General features: G+C 46.3%; 1 protein-coding gene across 5 annotated transcripts in view; it reads left to right on the plus strand.

Annotated features, from left to right (window-relative positions):
• INCENP (inner centromere protein) overlaps nt 1–15,719 on the plus strand; it is a 28,349-nt gene extending 12,630 nt beyond the window's left edge. Inside the window, exons 11-20 of one of the 5 annotated variants that reach the window (XR_013951405.1) lie at nt 178–298; nt 1,029–1,151; nt 1,556–1,728; nt 2,008–2,098; nt 5,146–5,259; nt 6,477–6,636; nt 7,402–7,617; nt 9,431–9,706; nt 10,463–10,704; nt 11,107–15,719. Coding sequence is in view for 2 of the 5 variants with exons in the window: in XM_080592532.1 (XP_080448658.1) it covers nt 178–298; nt 1,029–1,151; nt 1,556–1,728; nt 2,008–2,098; nt 5,146–5,259; nt 6,477–6,636; nt 7,402–7,616 (997 nt within the window). In the remaining 3 variants the exon portion in view is untranslated. Of the gene's footprint in view, nt 1–177; nt 299–1,028; nt 1,152–1,555; nt 1,729–2,007; nt 2,099–5,145; nt 5,260–6,476; nt 6,637–7,401; nt 9,286–9,430; nt 9,707–10,462 lie in introns of those variants that run through there. The other 4 variants (XR_013951406.1, XR_013951404.1, XM_080592532.1 and 1 more) reach the window with 4 other exon arrangements.
• Nucleotides 15,720–17,116: the final 1,397 nt, after the last annotated feature.

Genomic DNA, 17,116 nt, shown 5'->3' on the forward strand with positions numbered 1-17,116 from the left:
ACCCTACCAGCTACTAGGAGGAAAATTAACTCTATCCTAGCTGAAACCAGGGCACCGGTACATTGAATATTGTGCTGCCCAAGGACTGTCTCTGTTGCCTTATATTTGAGTTATAAAGTTTACGGAAGGAACTCATCCAGCTAGCCTACACCGATAACATTGGGCTGTGTCCTACAGGAAGCGTGAAGAGCGCCTCCGTAAAGTGCTGCAAGCTCGGGAACGGGCAGAGCAAATGGAGGAAGAGAGGAAAAGGCGCATTGAGCAGAAGCTAGCTCTACTTGATGAGAAGACTGAGAAGGTAAGGACCGTCCTACTTACACTATGATGCTATGTTGGTGTGCCTTCCAGAAAGAGGAATTGAGGCTGCTGAAATTCAGAGAATGAACTGGAGAACGTTTGAATGCAGACACTTCCAGAAACATAGCGCTTAATGATTCTGAGCTTTCTCTTGGTTACAGCAAATGGCAGGTGAAAACCTTTATTTTCTAGAGTTATGAATTTAAGTGGGCTTTACTAGGGCTTTACTAGTCATGTAGGGAAACAACTTCAAGTAGATAAAACCATTAGTCTGGCTTTATCTACTTAAAAAGTCGTTCTCTCAGCTGACTAATGGATGAAGATGTGAAAATAAGCATACTTCCTCCAGAGCATATCTTGTGTCTGAGATTTTCAGACAATTTGCATATATGACTGCAGCAATCATTTGTTTTGCTTTCAGTATTTCCATCTGCTTTATTTACTCTGTGCTTCTTACAATACATTCTTGTGACTTGTGATATTAGATGTATAAGTACCAGAATAGTAATATCTATTCCTGTGAAGATGCAAAAGAGTGTAATTTTCCCTAAATGTTCCCTTTTTAAAATAAAGCACAGGTCCCATTGACTCCTGGTGGCAAAAAAAAAAGTCTTTACCTCATAAGAGGGTGGGAGCTCTGCATCTTTAAGACTTACTGCCACAGTAATTCACATTCACAGAGCACTGTCCCTTCTGAAACTTAAGTATTCAGCTAGCTGTGTGTGTTTTAGGTGCGGGAAGAAAGGCTGGCAGAAGAGAAGATCAAAAAGAAAGCAGCTGCCAAGAAAATGGAAGAAGCAGAGGCCCGGCGCAGGCAGGATGAAGAGGCCAGAAAACAAAAAGCACTTCTGCAGGTTTGTGCTGGAGCCCATCCTATTGTCCTGCGTGCAGTTAGAATGGCCGCGGTCTTTGTGAGCAAGGAATCCAGCCAGGAGTACTAACGACCCAAATGAGTAAAAATTAGGGTAGCAGAGAAACTCTTTGTCCTCAAAGCTGTCTGCAGTGTTGTGCTTCCTCTTGCAATATTCTGTGAGCTGTTAGTGGTGTTTGTGACCTGCATTTCTTCCACAGTTCCGTACAGATTCTTACTGAAGGCCTTAAGTTATGAATCAGCGAGTGTTAAATTTCTCAGTTAACCCTGTCTTTCAAAGATCAAGAGCATGGTGGTGGCTACTGGTGAGATAAGGTGATCCTGATTCTTTGTTCTGGAGCCTGTTCCTGTACAGTGGGGTGTTAATAGTTCCCTTCTGCTTACCAGGAGGAGGAGGAACGTCGGCACAAAGAGCTAATGCAGAAGAAGAAGGAAGAGGAGCAGGAACGTGCCAGGAAGATTGCTGAGCAGAGGCAGGCAGAACAGGAGAGAGAGAAACAGCTGGCTGCTGAGAGAGAGCTGGAGAAGAGGAAGGAACAGGAGAGGATCCAAGCAGAAAAGTAAGATAACATCCACTTATGAATTAAATTCTGTGCTGGGACTTTGAAAAGAAGCAGGAACAGAGGGCACTAGTGAAAGGTCCGAGCACTGAAGAGCTATTTTGTGCTGGGTATTTCTGGACTGTTGGGGGTACTGAGCTGCCAAGAAGTAGTTCTGAGCTCAGTGTAGGAAGTATGATGGGGAGCGCCTTGAAAAGCTGGGGTTTGCAGCAGGCTCTGTAGATGGCAGGGTACCCCTGTACAATTTTGAGTGTAACGGTCCGTTGCTTTGGTTCTTAGGCAACGTGAACAGCAAGAGAAGGCAGCTCGCCTCCAGAAGGAAGTACTGGCTGCTAAAGAACAGCTCCAGAGGGAGATGGAGAAGAAGAAAGTAAGTAGACATGCCTCTGACTTCAGTGGCCCCTTGTTTGAAGCAGCTGAGCTCTGAAGCTGTTAAGAACCCTGATGAGTAAGCTATTGCACTTCTGAACTAGAGCCAGCTAAAGCACTTCTGTCGAGTGTGTCCTCTATTCGTTTTGGAATGGACAGCAGCTGTGCTCGCTGTCTTTAGATGGCAGCAGAGCAAGAAGAAAAGACAGATAATGCACCTGTTGAATTGAAGGCTTCGGCTTTTCTCTTTTCGTGCCTGGGTGTATCTGTACTTCTCTTATATCAAAAAATAATTCCAGATTTTTCAGAAGCGACATCCCAATTTTATATTTATACCACTTTTGGCAGAAACACAAGTACAGACTGTAGACTTTATAAGGTTATTTTCTGCACTGGTCATTCTGGCATAGTTTAACCAGACAGGGATGGGGCATCCACAGCTTCTCTGGGCAACCTGTGCCAGTGCCTCACCACACTCTGAACAATTTCCTCCTAACCTCTAATCTAAATCTCCCTTTTTAGTTTAAAACCATTCCCCCTTGTCCTGTCATTATCTGACTGAGCAAAATGTTGCTCTCCATTTGTATAAGCCCCCTTTAAGTATTGAAAAGCTGCAATGAGGTCTCCCTGGAGCCTCCTCTTCTTCAGGCTGAACATTCCCATCTTTCTCAGCCTTTCTCCATAGGAGAGGTGCTCCAGCCCTCGGAGCATCTTTGTGGCTCCTCTAGGCTCACTCTAACAGCTCCACATCCTTCTTGAGCTGGGGCCCCAGACCAGGACGCAGGGCTCCAGGTGGGGCCTCAGGAGGGCAGAGCAGAGGGGCACAATCCCCCCCCTGCCCTGCTGCCACCCCTCTGGTGATGCAGCCCAGGATGCAGGTGGCCACCTGGGCTGCAGGCACGCACTGCTGGGTCCTGCCGAGCTTTTTATCCACCAAAACCCCCAGGTCCTTCTCCGCAGGGCTGCTCTCAGTGAGTTCTTCTCCCAGCCTGTGCTCATGTCTGGGATTGCCCCGACCCAGGTGCAGCACCTTGCACTTGGACTTGTTGAACCTCGTTAGGCTCACAGGGGCCCTCTTCTCAGGCTCATCCAGGTCCCTTTGGATGGCATCCGTTCCTTCTGGTGTGCTGACTGCACCACTCAGCTTGGTGTCTGCAAACTTGCTGAGGGTGCACTCAATCCCATTGTCTGTGTCACTGATAAAGATCAAACAGCAATGGTCCCAAAACAGGCCCCTGAGGGACACCACTTGTCGTCGGCCTCCACCTGGACATGGAGCAATTGACCACCACTCTGGGTGCAGCCATCCAGTCAATTCCTTATCCACTGAACAGTCTGCCCTTCAAATCCATCTCTCTCCAATCCGGAGACCAGGAAGTCACGTGGGATTGTGTCAAAGGCCTTGCAGGAGTCCAGGTAGATGACGTCAGGTGGTCTGTCCCTATCCACTGGTGCAGTCACTCCATTGTAGAAGGCCACCAGATCGGTCAGGCACGATTTGCCCTTGGTGAAGCCGTGCTGGCTGTCTCGGATCACCTCCTTGTCTTGCATGTGCCTTACCATTGCCTCCAGGAGCATCTGTTCCATGATCTCCTCAGGCACAGGGGTGAGGCTCACTGGTTTGTAGTTCACCAGGTCCTCCTTTCTACCCTTTTTAAAAATGGGAGTGATGTTTCCCATTTTCCAGGCACCAGGGACTTCACCTGACTGCCAGGACTTCTCGAATATGATGGAGAGAGGCTTGGCAACTGCATTAGCCAATTCTTTCATGACCCTAGGACGCATGGCATTGGGCCCCACAGGCTTGTACCTGTTCATTTTCATCAGGTGGTCTCCAACCTGCTCTTTGCTTACAGTGGGAGGGACTTTGCTCCCCCAGCCCTCATCTATGGGTTTAGGGAAATGAGAGATGTGGGAAGCCTGACTGGCAGTGAAGGCTGAGGCAAAGAAGTTGAGTCCCTCAGCCTTCTCCATGTCTGTTACCAGTTCTCCCTTCTCATTTATCGGGGGGGGGGGGGCACTCTTCTTGGCCTTTGTCTTCTGGCCAGTGTACCTACAGAAATCTTTCTTGTGACTCTTCCCCGGGCCACATGTCCCTGCTTCCGCTGCTTGTGCATCTCCTTCTTCTGCCTCAGTTTGACCTGCAGGTACTTGCTCAGCCATCCCGGTTTTCTGCCCTCCCTGCCCGCTTTCTTATACAGGGGGATGGAGAGTTCTTGTGCTTTAAGGAAAACACCCTTAAAGTTGCCAGCTCTGTTCAGCTCCTTTGTCCCTAAGGACAGTGTTCCAGGGGATCTCGTCCACTAGGTCTTTACTTGACAGAGCTGTGGTTAGCACACTGACAGCAGGTGCCCGACTACTTTCAGGGAACTGAATCTGTTGCTGGGGATCCCCGCGTGCCCTGGAAGCCGCCTCACCCTGTCAGTTAGCGCTATGAAGATGACAGGCAGCTGGTGGCAGACCCGTGTACAGCTTGTCCTGCTGCTAAGACTGGGTGGGATTTATCGACTTTAGATGTGTACCATTTGACTTAGCAGTCTCTTGGTTTATTTACATCCAGAAGGAACGAGTAAGCATGCCTAGGGGCAGGTTCTTTTGGCTTGTTCTGGATGGTTGCTGTAGAATAGGATGACTTGGGCTTTACAAATACTTCCTGTATTTGTATGTTTATTAGTCTGAAGAGAGGCTGAGATCAGTAGCACAGACTTGTCCATCTCAGAGGTCAGCTGATACCTGATGTTTGTGTCCTGAAGAAGCCAGTAGCAAGTTTTTCAAAGCAGGAGGTCATCACGTTATCATGTTCTTAAATAGGAAGGTCAGTTTGTGCCACTTTGTGAGGAAAGCTCAAAGCATTGCATCGTAATTGTTTAGTGCCTGCACTGAGTTCAGACAGTTCAGAGTTCTCCTTAACGAAAGCACCACTAGTAACAAAGACTTGTAATTAGATGTTTAGATTTCTTTTGTGTATAAAAAATGTGAATCCCTGGATTAACAGCATAGTTTAGTTCATAAGGTAAACTTAATTCACTTGTGACATCGGCTTGCCAGCAGGAGGAGCGGTTGCTAGCAGAGATGAAGAGGCAGGAGCAAGAACAGAAGAAACTACCAGAGGAACAAAAGGCTAAAGATGTAGCCCAAACACAGCACCCAGAAAAAAAAGAGGTAACTCTGCTCCCTCTGGTGAAATTTCTTCAAGAGATTACATCGGAGAACTTTGATTCCAGCACTGGCATGCTGTAATAACTGTGGGCAGTATTACCGTTTGCTTTTTTATTCCCTTTCAGTAAAGAAGGGATTCTGTAATTTTTTTTCCTTGGGTATCTGAGGTTGGCTCTTGGTGGCCTGGAGTACTTAAACGACTTCTGGGGAGTGAAAAGAAGGGAAAGGAAGCAGCAAGTATTTGTCAGCGTTTTCTAGGTGTTAGGATAAGGCAGTGGTTAAAGTTGCCTTGCCCCCTCTGAGCTCCACCTGTTTAAATAGTGAGCGAACCTTGCCGGCAGCAGGTACACTGAAATAGTGATACTGAAACTCAAAGTTGGAAACAGCCACGGGGTGGCAGCAGAGTCTGTGGAATAAACAGGATTGCAGTTGTGCTGCACAGCTGATGGAATGTGAGATGATGCTGGAGGTGAATGTACTCCTTGAATATCAAAGGCAAATATATGGATCTTTATCTCCCTGTAAAGCTATGTATTTCAATCTTTAAATGCAAAAACAGCAAACTGTGAGTTAACTTTAATGTGTACAAAGCCATGAAAAAAGCAAAACTGTTCTCAGCTCTTCAGAGACACTTGTCCCTCTAGTCAAGGACTGACTTATACTTCATGGTTGGTGAAGTTTGTAGTTTTAAGGGTTTTTTCTTGTGTTTTTTTTCCCCTCATGACTTGCATTTGACTCGGTCTTAGTGTTCCCATCAAAATTACAGTGCAGTTTGTTCTATGTGCATTTTCTGTGCAAGGTAATATTCAGTTTAAAATTATTAAACAACCCTAGGAGTTTGGTTGCAAAATATTTAAAGGGCATTACTCAGCACCAGCTTTGAGGATGTAACAGATCTATTTAAGACGTGCTTATAATGAATGGAAGTGCTGAATCTACATTAGATATGTGTACCGCTGGTTTGTCTGTGTCATACATAGCTGATTAAGTGGCCTAATCAGACAGGAGAAGACAGTGCAAAGTTGTATTTGGGTCAAAACTGTAGAACTTGGGTCAAGTTCTTTGACCAAAGCTTGAGAAGCACCAAATGTTAAGTTTTGCAACTGTGATACAGCAAGGGGTGGAATACTGAGGTATTCTAATCTGTAAGTGTCATGGTACAACTTGGAAGTATAACAGCGCTGCTGCATCTAACACGTGGTAATATGTTCATCTTCTAGAATTCACCTGTCTGCAATTCATACCAGATGACTCCACAGTTCCAGAAAGACCCAAAGCCCCCTAAGATAAATCCCAATAATTATGGAATGGATCTGAACAGTGATGACTCTACTGATGATGAAAGCCAACCTCGCAAGCCCATCCCTGCCTGGGCCAGTGGTATGTGTAGCAGGTTAAAATGTCCTCCGTGCCCCCAGCCTATCCCTCCTGCAGCTTTGTTCCGATGCATAATAAGACGTGGTGTAAGATTTTGCGCGATTTCTCCTACATGCACCTTGTACAGTTAAGTCCTTGTACAGTTAAAAGTGACGTGGCTGGAGTGTGGAGTCGAGGGCTCTTTTACCAGCTGGGAGCTTCATGGGACAACACTGGGGAAAAACATTTTTCAAAACTTTTTAAAACCACCTTAACTGCTGCAAGTGTCATTTTGCCATTGGGAATGGAAGAATTGTGAACTAGGCCTCGAAGTGTGCTCGACACCAATTGGCTTAAAAAAAATAAATAATAAAAATATTGCCAGACGTTGTAGGCCAGGTTGCAGCAGGGTGTTGTCCTGGTCCTGAAGTACTTGCTTCCATTATCGTTTCATATTCCACCTACCCAAGGGGAGCTAAAAGTTTGTGTTGAAACTAATTTTACCTGTAGGAAGAGAAGCGGAGAAACCTTGCTTCTCACAAACATATTCTAGTTCCTGGGCAGAATTCAGTACGTGCAATACTCACCCACCAAGGAAGGGATCTATGCCGAAGCTTTAAGCATTAATAGGGAGCTTTAAAATGTCATATAACTACAAGAGTTTCTCCTGTTGCAATATTTGTGTGATTAGAGATGAAGGGAGCCAGGATGCGCTGCATACAAACAGCCTGCACAGCATATTTCAGTTAAAAATAAATAAATAAAGAATGATAACTTTTGTTTCTCCAGGGAATCAGCTTAGCCAAGCAGTAATCCGGCAGTACTACAACCCTCCCAACGTCGATGCGCTCTTTGGGAGAATCGTAAGCCCCAAGTTGGAGGACATCTTTTACAAAAGCAAACCACGCTACTTCAAGCGCACGAGCTCGGCTGTGTGGAATTCCCCACCCTTTACAGGTCCCAAATCGGTTCTCGGTCTGCCATATAGCCTGAAAAAGTACTGAGGTGAGCAGTGGCTGTCTCCTGTGGAGCAAAGGGCATACGTTTCTGTCTCTCTAGGTGAGAGGTAATGTTCAGTATCCCAAAATCTTTAGGTATTAGCATTTGAATAAATGTCAGCTCTTCCTGGGTCTCTTGCATTTTCCATTTTTGGGGCTTATTTTCTCACTGTTGAGCAAAGTTGCAGGCTTTTGGGAGATCTTGCTTCTGAAAGATGCATTTCTTTTTTTCCTTAGCTTTAAGTTGGCAAAGATTTAGACCTGTAAGTCATGAGAAACATCATCTAAAGCAACGTGAGCCTCCTGTTTTCTGGTGAGCATGCCACAGTATACAACCACTATGCTGCGCATAGTGAACAAAGGTTGTATGTCAGGATGACCTCTGCATGCATCTTGAGAAAAGTCCAAATACGCACTACTGATGTTCTCAAGAATAAAGCTACTAGCAGGTTTGGTCTTCGTTGCCTGCAAATTGCAAAATAATTTGGGTGTTTTGGTTTTCAGTAGCATGCTTTATGCCAACACGAAGTACACTTATGTGCATAAGCGATATTGATGGTGATGTTACCACAGCTGGGATGGAAACACCCTGAGGACTTTATTGACCTTTTTTCAGTTGTTGGACATAGATGTGACCCTAGTGTTAATCACGTCTCTAGGAATACCCAGAGTAGAATAAGCAGGCTTTATAGTTCTAGGCTTCCTTTAGGTAAATTGTACAAAGGTTCTGATATAATTTCGTTTGTCTAATTTAATTGCCATGTTTGTGGCAGAGACTGGATTGAAAAGATGACTTTTTGCTTTAATCCTTGTCTTGCTCCTTTCTCCCTTTGGTTATTTCATTTACTCAGCATCAAAGCTGGTTTTATTTTTAGGCTATTGTTTTACACTTCATGTTCAGTAACGGGGTCAACAGGACTTACTAAAACAATTTCCTCTCAACAACAAAATATCAGTTCAGAACTTCAGCTCCAAGATCACTTTCTGGTTTAGGCTTTCTACACCTAATTCACAAATGGCACAGACATTTGTGTTTTCTCTGTAACAAGCTCCTGTACAGGGAGAATAGAGGTCTTAGTAGAGCAGCACTTGCTGAAAAAACTTCAAGGAAAACTTCAAGGAAACAGTTACATTAATTTCTGCAGGTTGTTGTGAAAGTCTGTCTTCTGTAAAGAAGGTGACCTATATGGTTCTTACCTCAGAATCATCTTTTTCTTGGAGCTTGACTTGTTTTAAACATAGGTGAGTGTTCGTGGCTGCGGTTTCACTCAGCAGACTGAGGAACACAGTGTACATACTTCTTGGCAATTAGAAAAAAATGTATGGCGACTATACAGCATCTAAGGAGAATTGCACCTTTCCTCGTGCATGTACTTAACTTTTTTCAAGCAAATGTCTTTTGAAATGATGTGGGTTTTTATACTGAAACACATCAATTGCAGATGTTATGCTATTGATCGGTGTGTTACATCTGTGAGATGATTGTACTTGGTAGATGCTCTGTAGTTTTGTACTATTATCTTAGATGAGAACGCTAGCTGAAATGGCAAAAACATTGATGTTGAATGCTATCTGAATGCTTGACATTTTGATAAAAGTGAGTTAAATCATCTCTGGATTTTCCTCTGGACTCATCGTAGCTTTTTATTAAATAAAGCAGTACAGTATTTTGGAACCTGCCCTCACGGATCGCATTTTACACTGTTTCCTTAAGACAGAAGTGTTTTGTCTATGAAGACATTCCTCATGTGGTAGAAAATACTCATGCTTTGGTAAGCCTGCAGAACTTGCCAACTAGTTTGCTGTTCTTTTGTTCCCAGAAACTGGAAGAGAGACATTTTGCATGATGATATGTTCCCAGAAACGTTTTCTAAGGAATACAGGACTTGAGTACACCTTGAACTGACCTACATCCCTGTAATTCACTTATGTCGCTGTATAACTTAAAAATATTCACAATAGCTACTACCAGATGGAGCAGGAACTTCAGCCACAGTATACAACCAGAGTGCTATAAACAAACAAAAAACACAAGCAGAAATTCAAGAGAAACAACCTCAAGATTTCAAGAAAGCTATTTTGGCTCTGGATTTCAGGTATTTTTCTTGGTTACAGTTCCTGATTGCCCAGGCTGCCTTCCCTGAGCTCTAAGTGCCTGTGTTTTCTGGTACAGTCTGACTCTAGGCTTACAGCTGACCCTGAGCTGGGCCTCCCTTGTGAGTGTCCTGCTTGTGGTCTAAATTTCAGTAAATATTGCACATGCAGATTTTAGAAGTTACTCTTGAGTGAAGACAGTTTTAACCATGAAAACCCAGTTATTTCTGTGTTGTCAAAGACAAATTCTGGTTGCATGCAGATTTTTTTTTCCCTTCTTCTCTCCATTGGTTCTTGTGTTCTGCTGTATGTTCTATAAATGTAACAAGTGAGTAAACCTGGCCGTCAGTGATTTACAACACTTTATTCCATTGAAGGGAAAAAGAAAGGTGGAAAAAAAAACAAAAACCAGAATCTGATGTATATTGTCTGTTCTCATAGACGGGTACTGTTTCCCTGGAGTTCCAGAAAATACCTTGACCCATGTGATGAAAACCGGGATTGCTACTGCATTATAAACCCACGGTCCTTTAAAGTTAGTTGAGGTCTCAAGTCTAAAACTATTCCAAGAAGGAACATTTAAGAGCAAAGTGTTTCTTGATGAGAACACTAAGGGGTGTGTTCTTGGTTTTGGCTCAATAAGCAAAACACTTTTGCACCTGAGGCTTTTCAGACACCACATGTGCAGAAGGTCTGCATTGTCACAGGTACCTGTAAGTTGGGAACCAGCAGTAATCCAGCTGTGGTGCTTTTTCCAGCACACTGGTCTGGCTCAGAGCACTCGAGAAGAGCAGGAATGGGAAGACAGCAGAGCTCTGCAGGTCTGTACAAACCCAGGACCTCCAAGAACTCTTGCCCGTGGGTACCAAGAAATTATTCTGGCTATAACAACCAGACTGGTGTGCCAGTCCATCTGGCTTCAGGATGCTCACTTAACATATTCGGGAAGCAATGGCCCACATTGAACAGTCTTCTCTGAGCAGCTGCTGACAAAAAGCAGGTAGGTCACATCATCAGAGGCTTGCACAGAAGGTGTAATGCAGGAAGGGTATGTGGTGCTCTCCACCACAGAACTGAGGGACAGGCGATGACAGCCTAAAACTGCTAGGGCCTAAGCAATGTAAGTACTCTTGAGATACTGGAATCTTTCCCAGTACCTACCAGTTTGTTGATAGTTACTGACAAGACCCCAAAGGGGTGGGTGTTAATGTTCTCTTAAACGTATCTAACACTCATTGTGGTTAGTGATCAAGGAATACTGGCACTTCAAAAAGCCAAAAAAAGGTTGAGAAGAGACATTCTTGGCAAGGAGAAAAGTAATTTCCAATTATGTTGCTTAGCAACAACAGGTAAAAATCCATAACTGACTTTTGCCATCATTATCTTTGCAATGACCAGACAGATTCTGACCTCAACAAGACCCCAGTGCAAACACTCATAGGATTACTCTTGATCCATTTTGATTCATATGCCACCAATTTCAACAAAAATACCTGAGATTTTTGCTTAAGACTAATCCTTGAAGGTAAGCAGAGTGGGACTACTTGCACATTTCAAGTACGTAGAAAAAGCAGCCACCTCCTCTGAGATAAGCTGTTGTGGTTCAGCTTTGCTTAGAATAACTGGGGGGAGGGTGAAGAGGAGAGGGCCTCCCATGTTTCTTACTAGGGCTCAGTAGTATGTGACACATGAACCAGGGCTTTTCAACACCTGTTCAGGATCACTGATGCTTCAAAGCATTTCCTTCATGTCTGTTTACAGGTGTGATTCTGAGCCAGGTGCCATACCCAGTCCAGTTTGGGTTCAGAGGTGCTGCAAAGCTGATTTCAATGAGCTAGCACTATTCAAAATCACTTAGTGCATGAGAGCTTGGTGTCCCTGCCAAAGCCTTACCGTTTGCCTCTGCCCATTTACACTTACGATTTACTCTGGCATTCCCTTCCCTACATTAACCGTCTAATTGTCCTTCGTCCTTTGAATTAAAATAAACCTAGTTGTGTGTTCTTTACGGCTTATGCCTTTCTTGTTCCCTTTTTGTGAGAGGACAGGTAGGGCTATGCCAAGGAGAGCAGCCCTGTCTAAGGCAGCCTGCTACTTGGTGAGTACAAGAACAACAGCTGGTGTACAAACAAACAAGAGGTCACAATTGTCTTTGTAAAAGGCCAGGAGTGGGAGCATTTGGAGAAAATGGAGCCTCATGGGAAGCTGGCTGGGTATGAAAGCGGAGGTGAAGCATGCAGCGCTCAGGAAGAGAGGGCAGTACAGCAGGGGCTGTGTCCCTCAAGGGGGTTGGCAGAGGTTGGGGGAGAATATGAAAAGATTGTAATCTTCCCCAGCTGAAATGATGGTAAAAAATGCTGCGTGTGGGGGTGAAATAAGCTGCTCTAATTTCCGCTTGTAACTTTCCACGTGCCAAGGGCTGCTTGCCTGCTGCTACCTTTCGGTGCAGGTGGCTGCTCGTCCTCCAAGGTGCTGGTTTGCACTGCACAACACGACTTCTAGAACAACAAGCAAATGCACAATGCTCTGGTGGCAGGCCAAGCCCAGTTCTGCTATTTCTTGCTCTGAGAAAGCAGTTTGTTGAGCCTTTTAACCTAAAATACTAACGAGGTGGTTGTAGGACTTTGGTTATGTCCCATAGGAAGGTTAAGCTGTGAGATCTCAGGAAGGGAGGTGGTTGAGTTACTTTCTACATGCAGCCTTAACCCCACAACCCATGTTCTCTAGTTACTGCCCTGCCTGGTATCAAGACAAGCGTTTCACAGCCTGTGAGCTGTGGATAGGGAGTAGGCTGCAGTATGCTAGAAAGTAGCATGCAAAATGAGTTGCAAAAGAGTAAAAGTTGTGTGCATGTAGAAACAAAAAATAAAATTAAAAAGCAGCAAATTAAGTTTATTACAACGCATAATTGGGTTGAAGTGGGAACCACTCTGGCAATACATCTCACTTGGGACGTGCAAACTCTGCTGGTCCCTAGCAAGTGAGAAGGGGATGATGAGAACCTTCAGGAAGGTTTGGCAGACCACAAAAGAAGAGCGTATTCTTCCACCCACAATCTTCTTATGTAATGAGATAAAGTCATAAATCTACTTCAGGTAAAAGTGCAAAGTCAAAAGTAGAGTAGGACAGCCTCTGTGTGCAAAGCAGTCTTACATCACACGCAAGTCTAGCATTTCAGTTCCCACACACGTCTGTATGAGCACTGGCTCAGATTCTGCAGTGATTACATCCAGCTCCCCTAGCTGCCCTCTCCTCCCGTGGGGTAGAGCAGTATTTACCCAAAATCACACAGTGCAAAGCAGCTTGCAGTGCCACAGTGCTGGGTTGCAGATCTCAGGGATCTTTGGCACTAGTACAGCCAAGCCAGCTTCCACGACCTTCCCCTAACAAGGGAAAATATCCTTGGGGAAGATAAATAAATTCAGTGCAACGATTGCATGGGTTCAAATGGATGTTCCCACACAGCAATAGTGCAGGGAATACCAAGCCTCAGTCAGAACTACCTGGATTTGTGCTCAGACTTTTATCTTTTGATTGCTCAGTGCTGAGCCCGAAAATATTAATTAAAATGGATTCTACTGACCCAATTGTTGACAATATTGTCATCAGTAGGAAAACAAGAAAAACAAACACTTTTAGACAAATCTCCAAATGACATTAAGTAGTTTACAATGTAAATCCAGATTAGCTGTCTATGCCAAGGGATACACACTTACACAGGGTCATCACTCCATCACTCATCTTTTCAAAGACTCTAGAAGCTTACTTCCTTACACACGTAACAGTTCCCTTGGAAGGAAATGGCATCACTCCTAACATGCCTGGTTTCCGCTTCTTCACTCCACCTTTTCTTGCTGAGCATGCCATTTGACATGGGATGTCTCTTTGGTCAGTCCAGGTCCGCCGTCCTAGCTGTGCCTCCTCCTAAATACATGGGCAGCCCCAACATCCTCACTGACAGAGCAGCATAAGAAGCAGACAAGTCCTTGGCTCGAGATAAGCACCGCTCTGAAACAACTAAAAACATCGGTGTGGTCTCACCACTATTTTCATTAAAATCCCAAAAAAAAAGCATCATATGACGCTCTACAGAGACAATTAACCCAAGCTCAGCCAAAACTATGACAGTGCGCTACAGGTTTTTACCAGTTGGAGTGCACGATCCAAATAGTTCGGAGAGCACAGCTCCAGACCAAGCCGAGGAGGTAACAGCCCAGATGCCATCCCCCAGGCTCCCAAAGCCTGTATGTGGCCTAATGCATTTCTATGGTGATGTCGTGCCCTCCCCTATAAAAGCTGGCATCTGACACCCGCAGAGTCAGAGTCTGTCGCGAGCTCTGCCTGCCCGCAGCAACTCTCTGTGCCCTGTGACTGTGAGCAGCCGCAGCAGCAGCAGACAAGCTCATCCTCATCGAATTTGCCTTCCAAGGCTAAGAAAGGTGAAGTCGGGCTCCTCCCGCAGGGGGAGGCAGGTTTCAGACCTGCAGGGCCAGATTTGAGGATCAAGGCATAAGTTCTAGGGTGCCCGAGGGGCCTTTCAGCACTGGGCTGGAAGGACTTTCTAGAGCAGGAGAAAGGATTTAGCACCCTTCATCCTTAGGAGCTGCAACGCCTGTGGCGGCAAGCCTGCTCCTATCTCCCCCTGTGGACAAGGAAAAGCAGCGTGCAGGGTGCCCAGAGCCTACGATGTTTGGTTGGAGAGCAGGGAGTTTAGAAACTTTGTATTACTTAGCCAGCTTCATCTGTAAGAAAATAGAGACTTGTATCTATCTCCAAGTGAGGGCAAGATGACCCAGGCCTGCGGGATGTGTCAGAGGAAGATTAGGTGAGGAAGTCCTGCTACGCACGTGTGCTTGGATGTGTAACCGACTACGCTCAGTGTGCAGGCCTAAGTTGAAAGAATAAGATCAGAAAGAAGGAGATGGCCTGAGCATGCGCAAGGACTGGGTTCAACCAAGCAACACAGTGAGGAAGTCTACTGCCGACCACCAGAGACTCCCGGAAAGACCACGAGTGGAAACAAATGCGGATGCATCAAAGAACTTTAAAGATTTTAATGAGTTACAGGAAATAGTATGAATATGTTATTAATTGGAAATCTAATGAATGCTTTTAATTGTATATAACCCCCATAGCATGAACAATTTGGCAGGCACACTAGGTGGAGCAATCCCCTGTGCGTCCTGTGCCACAGTTAAAGAATGCCTGCTTTCTAAAACTCCAAATTGAGTCTTAGAGAGTTTCTTTGAGCGACTTTGATGGTATCACCCAAGGACAGAGCCCAGCTCTGCTTTCTAAGACTCCAAATTGAGTCTTGGAGGCTTTCTTTGAGCGACTTTGACGGTATCACCCAAGGACAGCGCCCAGCTCCACAGCCTCAACTGGAGGGCACAGGGTTGGCGTCTCCCCAGGCTGAGGCCAGAAACAATGCCGCTGCTGCTCTGCATCATCTCTTGTCATGGCTGTGCCTCAATGCCACCGCCAAGGCTGCAGAATACTGACAATTCCGCTCCTCAGCTCCTCCTTGCACTGTCCCGGCTCCAGCCGGGGCTCTCCAGCAGCCATGGACGCGAGCCTTGGCGCGGGTTCCTCCACAGGGTGCCGGGAGCCCGCCACCTTCCCTCAGCTCGCCTCAGCCCGCGCCCTGCTCTGGCCTGGCCGTTAACAGCCGCCATGGCGGCAGCACCGCCTGGGACCGTCGGGAAGCCGGCTGGAACCGGCTGCAACCAGCACCAGGCTGCCCGGCTGCATCCTCCATCTTGTCTCGCTCTGTCCCCAGTGCCCGGGCGTTCTGGTTTTCAGCGCTCAAAGCCTTTGCTTATTTGGTTTTCTTGTCCTCCTGTGACCTCTGCAGGACTAAAGCATTCCCCCTCTGGTTTCGCAGTCCTCCTCCTCCCCAACGAGCCCGTATTGGCAAGATATTGCCTTTGGCCTTGTCCTGGAATCACTTAGACATTGCCATGCCCTTGGCTCATCCCGGTCCAGATCTGGAAACGGATGGTGGTGTCCTTTGTTCAGCTGTGCCAAAATGCCAACCAAGTACTACTGGGACTAGTTTAGGTGGTTATTTTCCAAGCTTGAGGAAGAATGTGCAGGGAAGAAGAGTAGGAATGGAGGCATCAAGGACTTTGGTTCTTAAGCTGCTGCTCTGTTAAATGTGGCAGCTCCCAGCAATTTCTGTGTGGAAGAACGATGGGTGAAGTGACAGACTGCTTTGATTTCAGAAGCGGATGACTTCTGATGAAAGGCCACTGGAACAGCCGTGTCTTCATGAGGGTGGCCATTTCAGTTTGCCTTAGCTGTTGTAAATAAAGACCAGGTTTTAGATTTCTTTTACCCATTTTTTTTTATTATTGTTCTTGTGCATATGCTATCATGGCTAAAACCCAAGATGAATTCACTCTGTTGTTCTGAAACTCGAGAGAACTTGCTGCCTCAGAGCCCAATATCCCCGTTTTCCAGAGAAACGGTGCTTCTTCCATGAACTGAAATACAGGCATGTGAGCAGAACTGTCCGAGCTCCAAAGTCGTAGATCATTCATTGCTCTGCAAGATCTTCCTGTGTGGTTTCAGAAGAGGACTTGTCTCTCCAGTATTGTCTCAGAACAAAAACTTACATTACAAAAAACTATACGAGAACCACAAATTGGGTCCTAGAGGATTTCTTTGACAGACATTGACGGTATCACCCAAGGACAGCGCCCAGCTCCACACCCCCCTCTGTGGGCCACAGGGTTGGCATCACATGTGCTTGAGGACAAAGGCAGCACCAAGAGGGATTTTTCTCCACCTTGCAGCTTGCTGTCCCTCTTGTCAGCCCCCCGCCCATGCCCCGTTCTTTCTGGTCTCTGGGTCCCCCACAAGGCCAGGGCAAAAGTGAGGTGTTGGGGTCTTGTCAGGATGAAGAGCTGGAGAACTGGTACTCACCTTGTCCGGGTGTCACCGTGGTGTTTATTTTGGGAAGTCCCCGGATGTGGGTGCCTGGAGGCACATACTTCCCAGTCCTGGTGATGGCAGGCTCCACAAGGTATTGGGGACCAGGACCGCAGCTGCCTGTCATGGGCGGTTTGGTCCCTCTGCAGGTGTAAGCAGGGGCACACACACCCCCACATACCCACTCCTACAGCACTTTGGGCTCCCATAGTGTAGATGGGTGCCCTTCTTTTGTAGGCATCCACCTCGATGTTTGGGAACGCGAGGGCTGAAGGCGCTGAGTCGGGACGCGGGTGCCAGCAGCGGAGATCACCTGGAGCTGGGAGAGGCTCTTCACTTGGCTGGGGCAGGAGAGCTGCCCTGGCCCATTCCCACCTGAGGGCAGCCGCGCACTTGCAGCCTCAGTGGCCCTTGCTCTACGCCGGCTGCCATCAGGAGAAGCCTGTGAGCCCTGCAGCCTCCCCTCCAGCCCCTGGCCT

Source organism: Anser brachyrhynchus (assembly GCF_964034855.1).
Source record: "Anser brachyrhynchus genome assembly, chromosome: 5".
Classification (NCBI taxonomy): Eukaryota; Metazoa; Chordata; class Aves; order Anseriformes; family Anatidae; genus Anser; species Anser brachyrhynchus.